At 42.1% G+C, this 23,508-nt stretch overlaps 1 protein-coding gene across 1 annotated transcript in view; it reads right to left on the reverse strand.

Annotated features, from left to right (window-relative positions):
• The window catches only part of LOC121287173 (very long-chain specific acyl-CoA dehydrogenase, mitochondrial-like), a 78,040-nt gene extending 55,041 nt beyond the window's left edge, over positions 1–22,999 (reverse strand). The window contains exons 1-2 of the mRNA XM_041204794.1: positions 22,899–22,999; positions 7,224–7,263 (exon numbers count right to left, since the gene is read on the reverse strand). Coding sequence (XP_041060728.1) covers positions 7,224–7,263; positions 22,899–22,999 — 141 coding nt within the window. The remainder of the gene's footprint in view (positions 1–7,223; positions 7,264–22,898) is intronic.
• Positions 23,000–23,508: the final 509 nt, after the last annotated feature.

A 23,508-nucleotide genomic window follows, 5' to 3' on the forward strand; every position in this document is an offset into this window, starting at 1 on the left:
TTTGTCAACTTCACAAACATATCCAAGCTCATGTAACACTGTCACATATGGGGACATGTTTAAATAAATTTTTACTTTATTATTTAAAAACTTTTATTATCTACTTAATCTCCCTGAGACAGCTCCGTGCCTCAGGAAGATTGCTGCACTCTTTCACGCACGTGCGCAAAAGAGCGCAGGCCCCGACTCTCCCATCTCCCCCCCGCCCGCACAGGTACCAGCCGCGCGTTACGTTGGGCGGGCCTTCATTGGCCTGCCCACGTAAAATGGCGGCGTGCAGGCGATCGCAGGCGCCGATCGGCTCTGCACCTGCCCCCACCTGCTCCCACCCTGCCCGCCCAACATGTGTAAGGTTCGACCCTAAATTAAAATGCTCAGAGAGCCAGTGCAGAAATGATGGGCTGAATGGCCTCCTTCTAAACCAGAACAGTTCTGTGATTCTGTGATATTACTGAGATGAAAAGAGTGAGCAAGGGAATCGAAAACGCCTGAGTGAGCAAAATCAAAAATCTTAAAAACAATAAGCTGCTACCGGGCTGTAAATGGTTTTTATAAGAAAGCAGTGTTGCTTAATGTGAGAGGGCTTGAAACAGCCACAGTTGTTATATTTGCTCATGTGGTAAGTTCACATACTGTCCCTGTTGTTATGTTATGCAACACAATTTTTTTGACATAATTGTAAGATTTCTACAAAACACAGGATAAAAATATAAAATTTCTAATGTCAGGCAATGCACTTGTTTGCATACGTTTTTGCAAATAAAATATCTTTAAATAGAGTGAGAAGAATGCTGCTTGTAAGAGCAAGCTTGGCCATTAGCATCTTGCAAGACACATGAAACAGCTGTCTTACAATAGGAGTATATTCGAACAACCATTGCACTTGAAATGTTTATTGTGCAACCTGATAGTTTTTGTGAAAGCTGCAACCATCAACAATTTTTTTCTTTACACAGCAAAACATGCAGATAAGAGTAGTTTCCTGCCTGCCTGACCAGCATTGGTAATTATGAAACGCATGCAATACTCTCCAGAGATCACAGTGATAAATACAATAATGTTTCCAGTCATTATGTTAAAAACAATGGGTTTGCATTCATGATCCACATTGTCAGTCCACAATCTGGAGGCATTGATCAAATGTAAATGTGAGTGAGAGTGAAAGAGAGCAAATTACAGACAACAAATTATTCTAGGCTACTCATACACATGAAGGAGTTCTTGTGGCACAATGTTTAGCCTCTGGAGTCAGGAGCTCTAGGTTTGAGTCTCACCTCAGGGCTTGATGGCCAAGGATGGTCCGTTTATAATGCAGCTAAAGAGGTTGAGTATCAACCTGCAAATCCATCCAACACAGACCAATGGCAGGCAGTAAGGGCAGGAAAGATTCCCGTGCAGCCATGCGATGGAAAGAAAGTTGAAGTTCCTACCATCATCAAACAAAGCTCCAGACTACAACATGCAACAACATGCATGTAAAAGTTCATGTTGCCACAGCAACTCAGCCTCCCTGAGTGATCTGTAACACATATGCACACATACACTTGGCTGCATTTAGGCTGACGTCGGTAGAGACCTGCCCTCGCGGTGACTGCGATGGGAAAGAGACCATCACCCACCTCCTTCTGGAATGTGCCTTTGCAAAGAAGAAGAGTACCCATTCTTTTGACACTATGAATTCCGTTTTGGATCCAAAATGGGATTCACAGTACATGCGGTCACTTCTGGTGCTGGATGCCCCAGATGCCGTTCTGGTGAGGGCGTCAGCATGGCCAAAGGGAGCATGTGCCGGAAGTATGCAGAGTTGGCAGATCCTGACATCATTCAGGGTGCAACGTTAATTTGACGTCTAACAGAAGGGGGCATCACTGCCAAAGCTATCTAAAGGGACCATCAACTTCTTTCAGGTTAGTTCAGGTTACTTTCAGGTGATTATTTTCCACTAGCTGTTAATGAGTTACTAGGAGTGCTTGAGGGTTTGTAATCTTGTTTAGTGTTGCTGGAATCTACATGAATTGGTGTGGTACTGGTTGAAGAAATTGGTCCACTGTTGCTGGAGCACCATCAACTGTGAAAGATGCTCTTTTATCTGCCTGAAACTTGTTGGTCTTCCAGTGCAAAGGGCAGTCTACAATCTAATGTTGCAGAATGGCACATTCCAAGGTCCAGGGCTAGGTGCTGAGAGATGCATTAAAGTTTGGGGCAGCCAAAGGCTTAATGGGGAAAGGTCTAAGGTTCATCTACTATAGTTTATCAAGGGGCTGGAAAACTCCTCAGGTGGTATTTTTGTCATTGAATGCATAATTTTAATATCATGTAAAGCTGCAATTGTACTGAGGTACCTCAGTGCTACATGCTGTATGGAAATAACTTTAAATTGTATTGCACTTCAGTAATGTCCAATTTGAACTGTTAAGAAAATAAATTTTACAATTTTTTATGAATAAAGTACATTTTTGGAAAAAATAATTAGAAGAGGTTTGACTACAGGTCCTATCCACTCTTGTCAATCAGTATACATGATGGGTAGGGCATTTGAAAGCAGAAGGGACATAAGAAATAGGTGCAGGAGTAGGCCATTCAGCCCTGAAAGCTGCTCCGCCAGTCAATAAGATCATGACTGATCTAATGTGACCATAATTTTAATTTCCTGTCGGTCCCCCATAACTCTTGGCTCCCTTGCAGATCAAAAATTGAACTCAGCTTTAAATATATTCAGTAACCCAGTCTCCATTGCTCGTTGGGGAAAGAGTTCAAAACACTATTGGCCCTCTGAAAAGAAGCAATTCCTCCCCTTATTTTTAAATTGTGTTCTAGATTCACCCACCAGGGATAACATCCACTCGGCATTTAACCTGTCAAACCCCCTCAGAATCTTTTCATCATCTCGTTCTTCTAAACTCCAATGAGTATAGGCCCAATCTGCTCAACCATTCCTCATAAGACAAGCCCATCATCCCAGCAGTCAGCCAAGAGAATCTTCTCTGAACTGTCTCCAATGCATGTACCTTCTTAAGCAAGGTGACTAAATTTGCACACAGTATTCTAGGTGTGATCTCACCAATACCCAGCCAGTTGTAGCAAGATTTCCCTACTTTTATATCCCATCCCCCTCGCAATAAAGGCCAACATTTCATTTGCCTTCCTAATTACTTGCTGTTGCTGCATGCTACCATTTTGCGATTCCTGTACAAAGACACCAGGTTCCTCTATATTGCAGGATTCTGTAGTCTCTCTCTATTTAAATAATACTCTGCTTTTCTATTCTTCCTGCCAAAGTGGACAGTTTCATAAAACAAATGGAGAAGTTTTAGAAAAAAAAAGAAAGAGTCTAACATCAGTCTAATGGCGGTGTGGGCAAACTAGTGGAGATCACAAGGACAAAATTGATTCTGTCTTAGGGGAACAAGGGTTAATAAGGAACAACCAACATGGATTTGTCAAAAGCAAGCTGAGTCTGACTAACCTCCGAGTTCTTTGATAAAGTAACAGAGATGGGTAATGAAGGTGCTACAGTAGATGTATAAATATATATACACTGCAAAATTTGGATGCATAGTACCCGTACTTTTGGCACTATGAATTCCGCTTTGGATCCAAATGGGATTCACGGTACATGCAGTCACTTCTGGTGCTGGATGCCCCAGATGCCATTTTGGTGAGGGCATTAGCATGGCCAAAGGGAGCATGTGCCGGAAGGAGGTAGATCCTGACATCATTCAGGGTGCAACATTAATTTGACGTCTAGCAGAAGGGAGCACCCCCACCAAAGCTACCTAAAGGGATCATCGACTTCTTTCCGGTTAGTTGCTGATTGATTTCCATTAGTTGTTAATAAGTTACTAGGAGTGCTTGGAGGTTTGTAATCTTATTTAGTGTTGCTGGAATCTACATGAAGTGGTGTGGTACTGGTTGAAGGAATTTGTCCTGACTTCTACTAAGACCACTTGATCTCAGACATGGGTGCAAATGTTCATATCCCACTTGGCCTGCAACATGACAGGGAGAATGAGCAGAGGTGACACAGATCAGGACAGGTTGCTCTAAGAGGTAGGGAGAGGAAGCGGACAAGGGTTCTCAACAGGAGGTCATATCCACCCAGTGTCTCAGGGAATGATTCTCCTACCTCAACTGCAGTGAGAAACAATGGGTGGGATTTTCCAGCCCTGTCCGAAAGCCTATGCACTTTTGGCTGGCCCACCAAATCTCCCAGGGCGAGTCCCTCCACGATGGGATTGGAAAATCCCAGCCAGCCTGTTAGACATCTCCACTTCAACAAGAGGTGTTCGCTGAAATTTTCAGTGGGTACCACAGCCTCAGAGCAGGGCAAGGATGGCATTGTCAGTGGCTGTGAAAGTATTGCTGCCATGTATTTTTATATGTCAGGCTCATTCTGGGTTGAAGCAGACAGGATTTGCAACATATCTCAGTTTGCCGTTCATTATTGTAAGGGAGGTCACTGAGGTGTCATGTGCAAAGGTAGCTGAATAAATTAGCATCCCTCCTGCCAAATAGAAGCAGGCAGAGTGAGCATGAGGCTCAACATGATTTCAGGTTTCTCCATGGTGTTATTGATTATGTAAGGATGAGGTGAAGCTATTGTCATGATAATGAAGGAAAAACACCAAATCGCATCTGGAGTTATTGGACTTTAAAAATAAGACCTGAGTTTTTAAAATGCACATAGCCATTGGCTGGAATGCTGCAGGGTGACTCCCTAAAAGACAATGGAACCCCGCCCTGTTGCCAGGTACTTCTAAAGACATCCAGAAACTAATTGCTTTCTCTGGTAGAGACAAAGGGACATAATGGGAGATGAGCATTATCTCATCAAGAAACTCTGTGAGAAATGCCCAGACAGATTTGTGAACTCGCTTTCCACTTGGAATATACAAAGAAGAGGTTAAAAGTGAGCTGAAAAGCTGCCCTGGTGTCTGTCTGTGGGGTGTTCTGAGAGAGCAAGAGCTGAAAGTTTGACTCAGAAGTAACAGCCACATACAGCACCCCTGCAAATCATTATTTTACAGGTATTCTGACCTCGTATATTCACTTACTTCAAGCTATATTCTTACTCTTAACCTATATAACCATATGTGCACATGTTTTATGCTTTCTTGCCTTTAATAGTTAATAAACTTACTCTTACCTTTAACTCAAGAAAGACTGATCAAATTGGCCCCTTTAAAACCAGAACAATTGGGTCTGGGAAAAAGGTATCTGCGAAAGGGATCCTTTTTAGATTAAAGCTTGTTGCGACCAACAAAAGGGGGGAGCTGAATAAAGACAGGGAGCCAGTTCATCCCTCCACACCTGGGGTATAACAATTTGGGAAACAAAAACAAAAACAGAATTACCTGGAAAAACTCAGCAGGTCTGGCAGCATCGGCGGAGAAGAAAAGAGTTGACGTTTCGAGTCCTCATGACCCTTCGACAGAACTTGACAACAATTTGGGGGTGTCCCAGCCAGACAGTGACAAATTGAGAGGTCTTGTCTGGATCAACAACTTCGGGGAATCTCATCTGAGGGTGGTTCATAACACTATGAATGTAAGATATGGATTCTGATGGATAGTGATTGTTGGTAGGTGAGAGAGGGGGGGAATGATGAATTGAGCAGTGTCTGAGGTTTGTGATTCAGTTGTAAGGATTTGGCATTTTGAGGCAAATTCACTGATGTTAATCATTCAGGTGGAACCTCTTGTAGCATTGCATCCAGGTTCTTGGGGCTATAATGCTTGCATTGACCATGATGTCTATTGACTCCCGTTGCCTTCTCAGATTTTGTCTACAGGGTCTTATAGCCCCCTGGAGAGTACATCTCTCCTTCTGTCCATCTTCCACACCAAAAACTCCAGTGCTGCATCCAAGAACATTGGGCACAGTCCCTGTCCTGTTGCAGCATTAGCCAATGTTCTTCCTCCTCAGAATGCCTTTTCCAGAAACTCCCAGAACCATCACCAGCCAGAGGTGCCCTTCCCCTTTAAGAAGTACAGGCTAACTTTGAACAATGCTAGCCCTGAACAAACTTGGGCTTTCTGCTGAAGCACACTGCCACCCAGCATGTGATTAGCGCCGGACTGAACACTTATACCATTTAAATTAGCAGGCAGTCCAAAGTTTGCATGCTGCTTGCTTCAGAAGGAACAGGTTAATCATGCGCCATAATTTCTGCGCCCATTTTCAGAGGTGATCAAATTTTGCCCCCATGATCTTCCAAAAGATAAAGTACTACGGAAGAGACTTAGTCAGAGAATAGAAGCACATGATATTCGAGAGATTAGTGGTAACTTGGATATGTAAAAGGCTATGGGATAGGAGGCAGAGAATTGTTCTGAATGAATGCTTTTCTGATTGGAGAGAAGTATGCAATGGGGTCTCCCAAAGGTGGACATTAGGGCCATTGCTTTTGTTGCTATTTATAAATGACTTGAACTTGGGTATAGGGGAGTAGGATTGTAAAGTTTACAAATGATATAAAATTTGACAATGGAGTAAATAGTAAGCAAGATAGTAGCAGACTTCAAGAGAACTTGAGTATTGCTGAAAAAAAAGATATGTCGAAGCTTTTCATCTTATATTGGTATTCTTGTGAAGTGTCCCGATGAGTGCAAGGTGAAAAGCTTTGACGTGTCTCTTTTTCAGCAGTACTCAAGTTCTGTAATACCAAATGGAGAACATAAACAGACTGGACATGACAGATGCAATTTAATGTGGATAAGCACAAAGTGTTGCATCTTGGGAGAAACAACATGGCGGGGCAGTATATTCTAAACAGTAGTATTTTGAAGGGAGTGAGGAACGGAGGGATCTAGGAGTGCTTAACCACAATTCTTTGAAGACAAACTGATAAGCTGTTTAAGAAAGCACTTGGATACTTAGCTTTGCCAATGGGGCACTGAATACAAAAATAAGGAAGTAATACTAAACCTTTACAAATCACTGGTTAGGCCTTAGCTGGATTTTTGAGTATAATTCTGAGAGCCACCTTTTTACAGAGGGAGGGGTAGGGGCACCTGAGGGAGCTTTAATAATTGTTAAATTGAGCCCCAAGTGCCAAATAAATACTTCAGCTCCCACCATCTCAAAATAGTGTGACTGGCAATTTTCAGAGCATACATATGTGCCAGGGTCTCTTGGGTATCTGTACAAGTTTATACATTTGGGGAATAATTAAAAAGGAATTCATTAACATACTTTCTTTCCCATTGTATTAATCTGCTCACCTGATGGGTAGGGGAAAACTTGTTCAGTGCTGATTCTGCCCTGAAAAATGTTTACACCAAAGGATACTGACTCCTACAGAGGAAGATAATCACATTATTTAAACAAAACCCCCAGGAGGAACTATTTAGTAATTAAAAAGATTTTTTCAGCACAGTAAATAGAAAATTAAAATAAGGACAGAGAGTGCTGGAAAAACTCAGCAGGTCTGGCAGCATCTGTGGACATAGAAACAGAGCAAATGCTTTGAGGCCAATATGACTTCTTCAGAAATGAAAATTAAATATTAAGTTGCATTATTACTTTTCAGACCTAGGGTCATCTAAATATGATTCCAATAGTTTTAACTGTAATATCATTTGTGAATTATAGTTACAATTTGCCACTTCATGCTTATCAGTTCTGAGGGAGATGTAAATGCTGCATTAATTAAACACTTCCGCCTTTGGAAACTGGATTCCATTTAAAGCTTTACTAAAAGATGAAAAGCTTCCTTTGTTTATGGGCTGCAAGGGTCCCATGTGAATTAAGATTGGACAGTCTCAACCCACAGCTTTATAACAAGCACATACACAAGGATTGCTCTGAATTTGGCCTTAATTGGTATCAAAAGGCCATTCTTACTCAAACAGTCTAGAGGATGGTTCACCAAACATCCAAAGCGAAAGGTTTTCAGTTCCCAACACTTGATAAGCTCAAAACTTACAAAAAGTTTTCTATTTGTCACTAGTTTTCAGAGAAATTAAATTGTGCCTTCAAAAGGAAAGTGTAACTGAGTATGACATTGAAATGAATAGTAATAAAAACACAATGGTTAATTCTGTCAATTATATCTTCAGTGATCACATGATATCAGTTAAGGTGTCCTATATGTCCCCATATCTGACTTGCATAACTAATCCTGTCAAATTGAGAAAATGGGGATAGGTGATAGGTGGACACAAAGGTTACCACTACGACCAAGTGGGAGCCAATGTTACCGAAACAATCAGATGGGGACCAAAGTTACCGATACGACCAGATTGGGGCCCAGGTTACAGACTCCGACCAAATGGGGGCCAAGATTACCAGTTTTCCAGACTACTGTACTTTAAATGTCATGATGTAATCAGGAACTAGATTAACTGTAATAAACTGCTATTACTTGCATTCGATAAGACACAACTGTGTCTAATGAGCCACTAAATGATTCACTTTAGTCTTTCAAATAGAAAAAGTTTCCATGGAACATAAAGCTTCTGTAATGAGAACTTTCCATGAGCGGGGAGGCTTGGTGACTGGAGCATACTACATTGCAGCCATGCAATACACGGATAGTTCCAGCACAGCCAAGCTCACACTTCTGACTCACTGCATGGCAACCTCCCAATCACAGTTGTGCCATTATAGGGAAATTCAGAGGTAGCCTAAATAATGCAAAGGGGTGAAATATTCCCCATTGTGTTCCAAAAGAAATGTTCAATTAGAGCTCCAATTTACGAGATGACTGTGTCCACCTTCTCCTAGCGAGAAGGGTGGTCTCAAATAAAATATACTTAGTCACTCTCAAAGTATTTGCCAGTGGAAACGGCTCACTATTAAATTGACAAAAAATGGTAATCTCACTCAGAAGGCCATAGGGATAGCTGATGTCAGGAATGAAAACATTCATAGTGGTGTAGTCAAGGGTTTGCTAAATCATATTGTTCATACTCTATTGAATTGATGCTGACTCTTGTTGCAAAAAATGGGAACCATAAAGAAAATGGATGAATCGTGCTGGATTCAAAAAAAAACTTGCCAAAGGATTGTGGCCATTAAGAAATATACACTACCATGTGCTGATGGCTTTTTAATATCACAGGAGAAATACAAGAGTTACACAGGGGCAATGGTTAAGACATTTTCACTGGAAACATACAACCTATTTGAATTCTTGTATTATTATATGCATTCAAGAACAATTTACATTTAATAGTCATTTGGTAGTACAGAACTTGTGTATTGCTGAAAAATGAAACATGCTGCCAAAGCTTTTCGTCTTGCACTCATCAGGACAGATGCAAGAAAGCCAAATTTCAAAGGCAGCAACAGTTTATACTGCATGAGAAAAGGGTTGGCAAGTGAATTCTGATTGGTCGAGGCATTGCCATGGTGAGTGTACCAGGGAACATTTGGCTCCCATGCTTTTGTTTAATTGAAAAAGGCGCAATGTTTGGACATGTTCTTTCTGTTTGCAGAGCACAGGACCCTGCATATGAATATATGCATCTTCTAGCAAGCATTAAGTGAGCCAAATTGTAAGTCCGACTAATAATCTTAAATTAGCTGTTAGTGTAATTCTTAATACACTCAAGATTGTTCATTAAGTGCTGTTCAATCAAGGAATCACATCAAATGTTGGACACTATATTCTAAGTTTTGTAAGAAAGGGCTGGTTGAGTTTGGTCAGTACTCTGCCTGTTGCAAATAGCTGAGGGGATGGGCTGTTTGGTATGATTGGTCCCTCTTTTAAGTGTTTCCCTTGCTGAGGAATCTGGAACATGAGACCCCAGTCTCAGAATAAGAGGTTGTTGAGTGGTGTATTGCCAGGTATGTAAGATATACAGCCCAACAACTGGGTTAAATCACAAGAAAGAAATGTTTAATGGGGAAACACCAGCCAATGTGGCTGACATGCCAAAAGTTCTGTCACCAATGATGGGGTTGAGTGAAGAAAAGCAAGTAGGGGCAATGCTTGAGCTGAGAGTCAGAGAATTAAAGTCATGGAGTGGGAATGATAATGCTAAAGGGGTTGCAGAGGTAGGCTCTGATGAGACCAGAGGGATTTATAAATGAGGATGAGGAATTTGAATTGGCAGCAAGAAGACCATGGAGGTCAGTAAATGCAGAGTAGGTGGATAAAGAGTTAACAAGGAGCTGAACATTTTAATCATCAGGTAAGGTCATGGCATCTAAAACAAGCTTAAATATTTCTTTTAAGGGGTTCCCCAGTTGGGGAATCTGGAACATGGGGCCACAGTCTCAAATAAGGGTTGGCCATTTAGGACTGAGATAAGGAGAAATTTCTTCACTCAAAGGCCTTTGAATTTTTGGAATTCTCTGCCCCAAAGAGCTCTGGATGCTCAATCATTGGGTAAATTGAAAACAGAGGTTGACAGAATTTTGGGTATTAAATGAATTAAGGAATATGGGGATGGTGCAGGAAGATGACATTGAGGTAGAGGATCAGCCATAATCATGTTGAATGGTGGAGCAGGCTTGAAGAGCCAAAAGTCATAATCAGCTCCTATTTCTTATGTTCTTATTTTTAAAATAAAAATGATATATAAAGTTTCAACTGTTTGGCTCACCTTTTTTATTTCACTTGCATAATGGGCATTGAGCTGGAAGATTGGAGCAAACATTCCAGGTAAAATACTACTGGAAAAAGGAATGCAACATATAGAGAATTTCAGTAAACCATTGGTATTACACAAAGAGTATCAGACACAACTCAGCAAATGATATGGTCTGCAATTTTACAGACATATCTTGACATTCAATACGAAACATAATACTAAAGACATCGGATGTTAAAGCAGGCTCTGACAATAACATTCCCATTGATTGGTTTTGTAAACTTAATTTGTTTTGGATTTATCCACCTGAGATTGAAGCTCATGGAATTGAAGGCAAATTATTGATCTGGTTAGGAAATTGGCTAAGTGACAGGAGATAGTGAATATGCTGACATGAGATGCTTTAATTGGCAGGATATGGCTAGTGCTGTCCCACAGGGACCCATGCGGGGGCCTCAGCTATTCACTGTATTTGTTAATGACGTTAATGGTGGGATAGAACTATATATCCAAGTTTGCTGATGACACAAAGATAGGCAGCATTGTAAGCAATGTAGACGGAAGCATAAAATTACAGAGATGTTGATAGATTAAGTAAATGGGAAAAAAACAAGGACAAATGGATTTCAGTGTCAGCAAATATGAGGTCATCCACTTTGGGTTTAAAAAAGATAAATCAGAGTACTTTCCAAATGGTGAAAAGTTCCAAAGGGCCTCAGTGGAGCTTATACATAGATCATTAAAATGTCATGGACAAGGACAGAAAATAATCAAAATGGCTAATGGAATGCTAGCCTTTATATCATGAGGACTAGAGAGATAGAAGTTATCCTTTGGCTATACAAAGCCTTGGTTAGCTCAAACCTCAAACACTGTGTTCAATTTTGAGCACCACATCTTAAGAGGTATATATTGCCCTTGGAAGATGTACAGCACAGATTTACCAGAATGATACCTGGACTCCATGGATTAAATTACGAGGTGAGATTACACAAATATTAGGGTTATATTTCTTAGAAATTAGGTTAGGGGGCAATTTGACAAAAGTTTTCTAGAAATTAATTGGAAGTGATGGGGTAGATAGAAATAATTTCTGCTGGTTAGGAAGTCTAGCACTGGGGAACATAGCCTAAAAATTATAGCCAGATCTTTCAGGAGTGAAGTTAGGAAACACTTCTTCATGCAAAGGATAACAGAAATTGGGAATTCTCTACCACAAATGGCAGTTGATTCTGGGTCAATTGTTAATTTTGAATCTGAGATTGATAGATTTATGTTAAGCAATGGTATTAAGGAGTATGGGACAAGGGCATGTATATGGAGCAGAGAACAGATTTAATAGCTGGGATTCTACCAGCCCTCTGGAGATGGGCTGGGAGTGGGAAGGATTGGTAAAATGGCGACAGAAGGCACCACAATGGAAATCCAACATCCTCCCACTGCCGTGGAATATTCCCAAAGAAGGGAATGGCAATGGTTCAGACACTCACTGATGAAATGAGGCAGCTAATTAATCCAATTAACTGGCCTATTAATAGTCATCTTATGGCTTTTTTTTTACCAGACTCAGGATGATCCTCTGCCATGTTAGGAGACAATGATGTACATCAGGGTGGCCTCCCAGCAGCTTTCCGGGGGGGGCGCAGTAGGTGCAGGAGTCTTCCTTTCTGGATGCTCCCACCTCCCCCACTTACAACAATGGCCACCCACTTGGCTCTAACTCTGCTCTGATTGGTTGGCATGGTCATATGACAAGTTTGGTTATTTCAAGTGACTAGTGCAAAATTCCACCCATCCATCACCAGGACCTGCTTGCCTGGTCCCAGCAGATGAAGAATATTTGAAAAATATTTGTTCCCAGCCCTTTGTGGGTGCCTCAGTAAGGAGGAGCCTCTCTTTCCCATTGCAGCATCAACAGGGTCACCTCGATTCGATTGGGCCAACTCTGGGAAAGGCAGGCAGCTCTCTTTCATTTGACAGCAGTCCCAATGGTGGCTCATTAATTGGCCACCACCAATAAGACCCGCTATGCAGTCCTGTCATTTGCCCGCGCAGGCTCATGACCTGCTTTTGGTCTTGGCAGCAGGACCCTCAGCAAGCCAGTAGAGTTACAGCCAATGTTTCAGGTTGATTTCCAGTATTCACAGTATAGTAAAATCTCGAGTCAAATCCCAGGGGGACCTCCTCGGAATTTGTGTCAAGTGAAGGCGATTGCCCGTGAGGCTTCATTCCCACATTAATGAGTCTCTATGTAACCCAACATGCCTACAAATATAGTCTATGTCAAAAACAAGATTTAAATGCCAAATGGAAACACAATAGAGCAGTAAATGTGGGGAAAAAGTCTTTATTCAATTTGTTCAAACCTTACAATGACCTGACCTTGAGAAAGGCTGGGGCTTTGCATTGAAAAAAGGCCAGGAGTTTGCTCTGGAAAAACACAGTAATCTTTTCCTGCTTAGCCGGCTGTTTTCAGATGTGCGTGGTAAAGTTTGCCATGTCGTCGCTACAGTCAAACATGCTTTTGGTGTTTTCATTCTGGAGTGCAAAATCCCAGAGCATCTCTACAGTAAAATAGTCCAGTTTGATCTGTGCTAAACATGTCTCTTGGTGCATACTCATTCAAGATGCGGCTGAGTCCATTTTGGGGCTACTTACAGCGTGGAAGATTACACTGTGCTTTTGTCTTGAATCAATCCAGCCTTCCATCACTGCGGGTGAGCTGCTTTGTCAGGACAACTCCCCTTTCCTGGAGTATTGGACCAGGGATGAGAATCTTCCCTGCTTGGGCTTTCTTGAATTATGTTAGCAGAACTTCTTCGTCAGGATCGGCAGTCATTCTCATCCTCTGCCTTGTTGGAGAGAATGCCTGTGTGTCAAACCACTACAAGGTTTTTGCCTTGCGTTTCATAATGGTAGATAAACTTGATAGCAGAGTCTCCCACATCTTTGCGATGTCCGCTTTGCGCTTCACGCCACAGTTTTCCACTTGCTGTATCAACTCCACCTTCTCTCCGATCGACAACACTTTTAACTCACAGAGAGATGGCGATGTCAAACAATGGCTTGCCCAGCATGCCATGATTTTGCACTCTTGTGTGGTCTAACTCCGCTCTGATTGGTTGGCACGGTCATATTACAAGTTAGACAAGTTTGGTTATTCCAAGTGACTAATGCAAAATTCCAGCTTATCACGGCATTGTTCTATGGGACTTGTTAATCTGCCAGTGGAAATGGTTGACAAATTTAACGTAACTGGAATTTCATGTCATCCAAGTTTGTCTCATTGTGATTTTGCTCTATTTTGCTTTTGTATGGTGGTGAGTATATGGAATTCGCTCACAGATCAGCCATAATTTTATTGAATGGAATAAGAGCATTTAGGGATAGGCAACAAATGCTAGCCTTGCCAGCGACACTCATGTCCCATTAAAGATTTTAAAAACATAGGCCCAAGTGGCTAAATGGCCTACTCCTACCTTTCTTTATTCCCATCCCTTGATGGGTTTATGACCATAAATTCCTGCATCTATGACATCATGCGTTGACATTGAGTACTAACGCATGATGCTCAGAGTCAGAGTGAGGATAAAGCCATTCAATCACCATTCTGATCTGAATTGTGCCAGGTAGTCAAGTGTTGAGCAAAGGTTTTGGTATCTGCATGCAAAGGGAGAAAAATAAATTACTGAAAGAAATGTGAATCAGGACAATGAGCTACTTTGGCAATAATTCACTAATACATATCTGGGCTGGGATTTTCCATGCCCAGCGGCATTGGGCATATTCAGTGACATGAGCGAACAATATGGCGCGATCGGTTTCACGACGGCGTGAAACCAGTTCACAATCGTCCGCTCAGCCCGCCAGTGGTGGGCTGCGTTCTCCGCCATCGGACGTGGGAACTTCATTGTAATAGATCAACATATCATTATTAGGCGAGCCCGCTGGTATCGTCCCCCCACCACTGGATCGTCCACCCATGTTGGTGGGAAAACACGCTGACGTGTTTCATAACAGCACATACGCGATGTGCATTTGGCGGGCTGGACTTTGCCTGGGACTTCAAGGTTTGTTTGCTGACCTTGCTTCGGTCAGCACTCACAGTCACCAGTGCCAGGCTTTGCAGGCAGCACCACATCACTTTTAGGGGGGCTCACGGGCAGGTCTCTACTTACCAGGTCAGCTATACATGGGTGGCTTTTCAATGGCTGCAGGGCTAGAGTTTGCTTGGCGAAGTGGCCCCAGGCAAGGGAAGAGGCTGCAAGACGAGGGCCGTACTGGGGAAGGGGGGTGACCCAGGGTGTGTGTGGTTGCACATGTTGATCTGTGCAAGTGGCCTCAAGATGGTGAGGGCTGAGGAGATGAGGCCAGAAGGACATGTGAGGATACGTGTGTGAGAATGGGTGGTGATGTCCCTTGAGCTGGCAGTAAGTGAGATGCTAATGAATGTGTGGTGGGCTTGAGTGTGTGAGTTTAAAGTGATGAGATGGTTGTTATACCCTGGTTGCACGGATGAGATCATTCATCCTCTATCTGCATTGAATGGCCAACCTCTTCTGTGCAGCAGTGACACTGATCACCACTGCCACTGTCTCCCAAGCCTGGTTGGTCACGCCGCTGCCCATCCTGCGGCCAGAGTTGCTGTAGAGAACATCACAGCAGACCTCCACAGCGTCTAAAAAGCATTCCAGTGATGCGTCACTAAACCTAGGGCCTGCAGTCCTTTTGCCTTTCATGGTCATCTTCCTTGCAGTAGTTGTGGGCTGGAAGAACTGAGATGTGTGCAAAAAGCTGGACTTTAAATATGGCGCCCAGCATGATGAAGTGCCGAGGTGATGGTGTGGTGGGCAAACGAAAGCCTGCCCGCAATTGAAACAGCGTGTTTCCCAGGAATGCATAAGTAATGCAGCAGGTTTGGAATGAAACGGCGTGAAAACCAGTTATTGCGGCCGAAGGGTAAAATGTCATTTTACCCGCCTACTACTGCACTTAGTCCAAATCTGAGATGATTCTGCCTTGGTTTTATTTATCATATACAGCAGTAAATCTTACTTGCAATACAGGTTTTCTTACTCTTGCAGTGTATGTCCATGTATGACTTTTTCCAATCAAGGTAGGTACAACTAATCTGGTCCAAGGTGGGGTATTTCTGGCAACATACATTTCCTGTCAATATTAAACTGAAGGAACTTCAAGATAGTCCTTGATTTAATGTTGATCTGGCTGCTACACAGTTCAACAGCAGTCAGATTTTGGCATAATACAGAGCTAAAGCTAGGTGTATTCACCAGGCATAAAAGGCAAGATTTTAACTCACCCAAAATCCATTCGTTTAAACAGAGTTAAAATTGGGTCCATTTTTGAAAAACTTGATTCCATGCTTACAGGTAATATCCCCCTGTGGCAATAAGAAGCAAAGCAGCAGGCTGCTGAGGCAGCCAAGCAATGTTCTCACCTTAGGGATAGAGAAATTCCTGAGCTTCTCTGCTACATGACAAATACCACATTCTAATTCATTAAGAAAGTATCTTGGGCACATTTTCAAAAGTATATGTTTCTTTAAAATATAACAACAATTCACAAAACACCTTTCCTCTGGAGTTAGACTGAAATATGAAGGTCCACATACAGGTATCTCCAAAAGTTAATGGAGACGTGCAAAAAATAATTGAAGAGGTTAATGGAAAGTAGACCTTTATCTCAAGATGGTGGAGTTGAAAGTTATGTTAACAGTTATATAAAGTTCTGGTTAGATCCCATTTAGTTCTAGGCTGTTAATGCGTGAAGTCAGGAAGCAAATCTTCACACAAAGGTTAGCAGAAATTTCAAATTCTCACCCCAAAAAAAACTATTGAGGCTGGGGTGGGGGGTCATTGAAAATTTCAAAACTGAGGTTGACAATCTTTGGTTAGGGAAGGATATGAAGGGCTACAGAATCAAGATAGAGGTAAGATGCAGATCAGCCATGATCTACTTAAATGGCTGAAAAGGGGTTCAAGGGACTGAATGGCCCACTTCTGTTCCTATGTTCCAGTTGAAGCAAGACTAAGTAGTTTGCAGTGAATTACTTTTTGAAGTGAGCCAGATATTTAATACTTCTTCACGATGCTGCTATATAGCAGCATCAAATATTTTCTAGTGTAGTCCTCCACAAACCATTGTACACAATTTTTTAAAACGAAGCTACACTTAGGGCTTATGCACCGTTTTGTGTTGTACATTTTGCAAATGTTTTTTTCCTGATACTGAATGACTCTGCATCGGATTCTACCTCCAAAGCTACAATCCCCAATAAGATTCATGAAGCCACTCCAGGACAGAGATTTCTTTCCCATTAGTGACCAGAAATCTTGAGGAAATAAAAGGAATGAAAGAAATAACTTGCATTTATGTAGTATGTTTAATACAATCAGGACATCCCGAAATGTTACTCTGCCAATGAGGTGCTTTTGAAGAGATTGCTGTTACTTTGGGAAAATGTGACAGCCAATTGGGACACAGCAAATTCCTACAATGATATGAAATCTTATTGGAGACTCCTTTGGAATAAGAAGTTTAATACCCTGTAAAATTCTGCAAATTATATAATTTTAAATACATTGAGAGAATACATGGGACAAAAATGCTTCCGGTCAATAGTCTTCCCCTTTTTGGGCGTTAATTTGCTCATCCTTTCCTAAAGGAACCAACCAAGTGTTTCAAGAACAATTGCAACTAGCCTACTTGGCCATTCTTCATGTTTCAGCCCAACCAACCACTACAACGCCTCTGCTGCTAAGCCTTTTCCTTATCTTTGATATTCTGTATGCCACCAAATTATTCACTGTGTCCCACTCTTCATGCTCAGACAGTGAAGATGAAGATTATCCCCTAGATTTTCCCATTATAAATGTTGGCATAAAGGGTGTGACACAGGATGCAGAGTTAATATGAATAGGAATTGTCCACCTGATTTTTTTAAGCAAAATCATGATGCTATGGTATAAAAATATATTTTATTTTTATACTTTTTACCCTACCATTCAATCACACAACTGATTTTTTTGGCAACAAGCATGCAAAAACAATTTTCTTGAATCTTTTTTCCACAATCAACTCATGCTCGCACAATAAAGGATACGGAAACTGGTAAATGTGGAAGACAAAATCTCTTCTTTTTGGTAACTTCCTTACCCAACTTTACTTCTGTACTTCTGTGTATGCCACTTTCTCTCTCTCTCTCTCTCTCCATTCCTTCTGTATTTATCTCATCCTTCCCTCTTTATGTTTTCTTCACCATCCAATGTTTACCTTTCTCCATTCCTTCCTTTGTGTGTTTTCTTCTACTTATCCTTTTCAATCTCTCATTGCTGTTTCCCTTCTATGTGCTCATTCAATCACAAGGAACACTTGCTTATTTTATGATTTACCTTTTTGTTTCACTCCTATATGGTCAAATGCCATTTCTTTCCACCCCCAAACTCATCATCTCCACAATCCCTCAAGCAGTATGTTTTTTATCCTTCCTCTTCTTAATGTTATATTCTAATTCTCATTATTCAAGTCATAGAATCATCTTCCTTAAGCTGATGACATCAACTGTATTTCTCAAACAATTTTCTTGACTCCATGATTGCCTCCCTCTTTTAGCAAAAACATTATCAATTAGCACCACTAAACCAATTCTAAATTATGAAGGAGTTTGACAGGGTAGGCATAGAGAATTTGTTTCCATTGTGTGGGAAATCCATTCAGACATCAAGTCATCTATAAAGATCAAAAAGGGGATTCCCAGTTAATTTTTCCCCCTCTTTCCTCACACAGAATCTCCTCGAGCCAGCTGTTGTTCCATTTAATGAGATGAACTAGATCAGTTCTAAAAATCAAATAGAAACAGAAAATCTTGATCGATTGAACTGCATAGTCCAATGGATGGGGTAGAATTTTAATGGGGGTTCTTCGGCAACGTTAGCCACTGGACTTCCTGCAGGGCCTAAGCCTCCCTTGCTGTAGCATAAGAGTATCTGGCATAGCAAGGGTTAATGTAGGACTGGGAAACAATAGCTCCCACAGTGTGATGTAAAGAGACACATGGTCTGAGACTAGAGTCAGTTGTGGACTAGACAGAGACCTGTGTAGAAGCAAGCATGGAGTTAGCTCATAGCTTGGGCTATACGCTGTATATTTGTACATAATTGTGTGTTAGCAATGAACACTTAATGTTCAACCATTCAAAAGTCAGAAGCTCTTCGTCAGACCTACTGGATATACAATATAGTGGCAGAAATTCAAAAGGTGTAAAACTAAAGGAGCAGCGTTCTGACCTGATTGAAAGTACCTGAAGTGAAGGCACCGATGGAGAACAGCTGAAAGAAGCTCTGTTGCAGAATTTGAAGCAGAAAGGCAGAAGAAAAAGCTCTACTGTGCAGCTGAGGACTTCACAAGATCTCATGGAGGTCCATTGTGCGTACTCAGGGAATGCAGAGTCAAAGGACCTAGCAGTGGTGAGCAAAAAACATTCTGTTCTAAGACAGGACTAGTTTAAAAAGCTTCAGTGCTGTAAATAATATTCAGAGCAGTCCCTTTCTGAAAGCAATTTGGCTAGCTCAGGTTCAGAGTCAGCGCCATACCACATGGCAGCTGAGCTTGTTGTCAGGGAATAACTCTAAAAAGCAGAAGATTTAAAAACCTCAGCCAAAGCTGGGAATGAATTGTGAAATGCCCAAAAATCCTCCAATATCACAGGAAAGGCCCAAAATTGTTGATTTAACAAAATCGCTGCAAAAATACTAAACCCCGAGGGAGTCAGGACCACCATTGCCGTGGGAGCCTGCCAAAACACGACAAGCATGGGAAGACTCTGTAAAACTGATAACCGCAGCACCATCTTTAAAGCCTGCACAGCATTTAAAGCTGTACTCACCTGACCTTCAAAGCATCTACTGACAACAAATTAACATTGCCAGAACAACTTGGGCTGATCCAAGAGCCAGACCAAACACAAAATTGGGGGCTTTGGCAGAAAAGACTCTTAAGGTACATGATAGCTTCAGGGTTAGATAAAGGCAGAAACTGAACAAGTGAATACACTATTTTATCTAGTAGGTCTGTTAGCCAATGATATTATTGTGAGGCAAGGAATGAACAAATTCTCAGATAAATTTGATGAAGTTCTAACATTCTTTGATATATATTTTAATCTAACAATCAACAAAACTATGGAGAGAGCAAAATTCAAAAAACATGTCAAATAGCCTGGAGAACTGGTTGACTCTTTTATAAACAAATTATAAGATTGGCTGAAGGCTATGACTAAGATGACTTTAAGTCAGAACTCACAAGAGACCGAATTGTTGGAGTGGCTGATGATGCCCTTTCAGACAAACTACAGACCAAGGAAGATCTGACTATAGAAAAAGCCATTCAAATAATCAGATAGTTTGAAATCCAACAACCACCGATTCTTTTACAAAGCAAAAGCAAGCCATGGTACAGGGCACCCCCAACTGTCCAGCTAGTAAAGCAACAAAGGGGCAGAGAGACTCCATGCCAAGGCAGGCAGTACCCTAACTGACCACAAGTGGATGGGTGACTATGACAGACAGCGCTGTGTGGAGTCTAATGACCTCACAGATGAGAGCAATATCAGTGCAGTGTTTCAGCTGCATTCACCTGGGACACTTCGGAAAGCTATGCAAATCTAAAGCACCCAGACAGGCAGAGGATCCCAAGACAACCCATGAGATTGAGGTACTACATCAGGAAGAAACCCAACCGTGCTTCTTGAGTGAGGTCAAGGATCCTGGATTCTCTTTTTGGGATGCAGACATCTCAGTAAACAGTCACCTCACCAACTTTAAATGGGACACGGGAGCCTCTCAGATAAGGAACCGTGGCTGAGAGACCTCAGGCGATGAGTGACAGGCACACCACTCTACAGGCCTGGAGGAATCCAACTTCCAGTCACAGGCATGATCCTAGGATGACTAAGATGTGGCAACAAGCAGATATTCAAAGTCATGTACACCATCCGCAACCAATCATTTTCTCTCTTGAGCAGAGACATATGTTGCCCTTAACCCTCTTAAAATGGCAGAAGACATCAAGACAACCTCTGCTGTCAACTATATGGAACTATAAGTTCCCAAGAGGCCTACCAATAAAGAAACCTCTCGACTGGTACTTCAGCTCTGAATTGTCTTCATTCTTCACAGAGCCTGCCGTTGGCAGAAGCTCCTCTTTGGTTGGGCCAGTCATACGTTCAGATAATTACCACTGTTCCTCATGTGGAAGACACACAGGAAAACTATCAGCAATAGAAGAATGAGTCCCAACCCTAGGCTCCAGCAGTTGCTGTCACACTACCTGTAAACACCATGGCACAGACACTGCAACCTCCAGCCAACATGCAAAGCTGCAAGATGATGCTGAAGCAATGAACTAGCGACCATCAACTCGCCAGAGCACGTCTCAGTGAGGCACGGAGACACACGGAAGAACACAATGTTGTGATAAAAGCCAAACTGCAGGATGAGCCCACTGATGAAGAACATCCAAACGACAGGGAGAGACATTTTCAACTCCCACAAAGATCACAGTGAACCACAGGAAGAAAGAAAAGCCAGTTCATATCATGAATGAACGGAGTGGCCACTCACTCCAGAAAGAATGGGACAAGCTGGTGGTCCCCAAGCAGAGCAGATGGGGAGCTGACAAAGAGAAGTTCAACTCTAAGGAGTTAAAAGGCATATCAGAAGAAGATAACCAAGTGCCAGAAACACAGACTACAACTCAAACTCAGAATCAACAAAGGTTGCCCAAATCAACAGAGCCTACTACTCCTCCGAATGTAATCAGAACAAGATCCGTGAGAATTTTCAAGCCTCCAGACTACCTGAATTTATAATTTCAGAGACTTAAAGTGGGGAGAAGAGCAGCATGACTGTAATGTAAATACGTTGGATAAAGACTTGGCGATGGTGTAGTATAAGGGTATCTGGCATAGCAAGGGTTAATGTGGGACTGGGAAACAGTGTGATGTAAAGAGACACAGGACCTGAGACTAGAGTCAGTTGTGGACTGGACAGGGACCTATGTAGAAGGAAGCACGGAGTTAGCTCATAGCTTGAGCTATATCCTGTATACATGTATATAGTTATGTGCTATCAATAAACAATTAAAGTTCAACCATTACAAGAATCAGAACCTCTTCATGTGACCTACTGAACACACAACAACTGCTGCAGGCAAAATGCAGCCTTTAAGTGGCCATTAATTCCCCCCCTCTCCAACTTTTAAACCTGTCTGCTGGGAACATAAAATCCAGCCTTAATGGGTTTGCAAGTTCCACATTCTAAGTACTCTCTGGATAAAGAAATTACTCCTGTATTCCATATAGGACTCATTATTGACTCATTTGTATTTATGACCTTCTTTGGATTCCCCACACAATTAGAAACAACTTCTGTAGGTCTGCGCTATCAAACCCCTTCATAATTGGTTTAGTGTTATAATTGATAATGATATAGTTATAAGTTAATAATAATATTAAAAGAAGGTTGAGTTCGATGACTATTAGTCGATTTCCTGTGACATTGAATACAGGAATGCAGCACCAACTGCACTCTTATCCAGCTATGTTCAATCTGTCTAAAACACTAGTTCAGCCTCAACTGGAATATTGCATCCAGTTCTGGGCACTGTACTTTGGGAAGGATATTAAAACATTAGATAGGATGCAACAAAGACCCATGAGAATAGGGAGGCCAGGAATAAGGGACTGCAGTTACATAGAGAGATTGGAGAAGTTGGGACTGTTCTCTTTGGAGAAGTTGGAGAGTGGTTTTCACAGGGGTATTCAAATGGGATGAATGAGGGGTCTGGACAAAGTCAATAGAAACTGTTCCCATTGGTGGAGGAATCAAAAACCGGATGGCACAAATTTAAGGTGATTGGCAAAAGAACCAGTGACAACATGAGGAGAAACATTTTCATGCAACAAATGGTTGGATCTGGAATACACTGCCTGAGAGTGTGATGGAGACAGGGTCAATTAAGGCTTTCAAAGGGAATTGAATTATTATCTGAAAAGGAAAAATTTGCAAGGCTACTGGGAAATCGCACGAGTGTGGCATTGGGTGAATTGCGCCTTCAGAGGACCAGCACAGACATAACGGGCTGAATGGCCTCCTTCTGCGCTGTAACCATTCTGTGATTCTACACTTGAAGCAGAGTTACAAACCAGCAGATGGTTGGATTAGAACGCTTCCCTTCGGACCCCAATTCTAAATTTCCTACAATTTGATGTTCATGAATTAGTAGCATTCATATCAATGGACGGGACCTCTGTATACATTGATTAAGCCGTGTACGCACCTTTTGGCAATGGGGTTAGGACGCCGCCAACTGGCATTTGTTCGGGAGATGCTGAGAAGGTCACAGCGAGCGCTGCTCAGCAGCAGCAGACGAAGGAGCATCGTCTGGTCCCTGAGCCCTCCCCGGAGGAGGCAAAGCGTTCAGGGCTCACTGACCAACACGGGCAGTCACTGCCGCCATCCGCAGCACAAGGCCTGTGCAAATTACTCTCAGTGCTCTAAAGTAGCTTGTCTTTTCCCTCTCTCCCTCCCACCCCACCACCCACTCGAAGAGACGATGCAGCTTGCTGCTACGCTACATATCCTCTTTTAATAAATGGGTAGGGGAGCCTCATCTCCAGGGCAACTGTTCTGTGACGCCACTAATGACAAGTTTGTGTAAACGTGATTCAACTTCGCCAATGGAACAGTTGTATGCAGTGTTAAAAACGGTTCGAGAGACTGATCCCCTTTGCTTTTGCTATGGGCTGGCGCCTCTGTCAGAGGCAGATTTGCTCTCATAGAAACTTGCTCCCATGCACTCACTCATGGTGTACCATAAGATCGCTTGCTGAGGTGCTTATAAGCTGAGGTGCGCCTTTAAATATGAGGGGGTGCAGTGTATTTGAGCA

The sequence above is a fragment of the Carcharodon carcharias genome, chromosome 2, assembly GCF_017639515.1.
Source record: "Carcharodon carcharias isolate sCarCar2 chromosome 2, sCarCar2.pri, whole genome shotgun sequence".
Classification (NCBI taxonomy): domain Eukaryota; kingdom Metazoa; phylum Chordata; class Chondrichthyes; order Lamniformes; family Lamnidae; genus Carcharodon; species Carcharodon carcharias.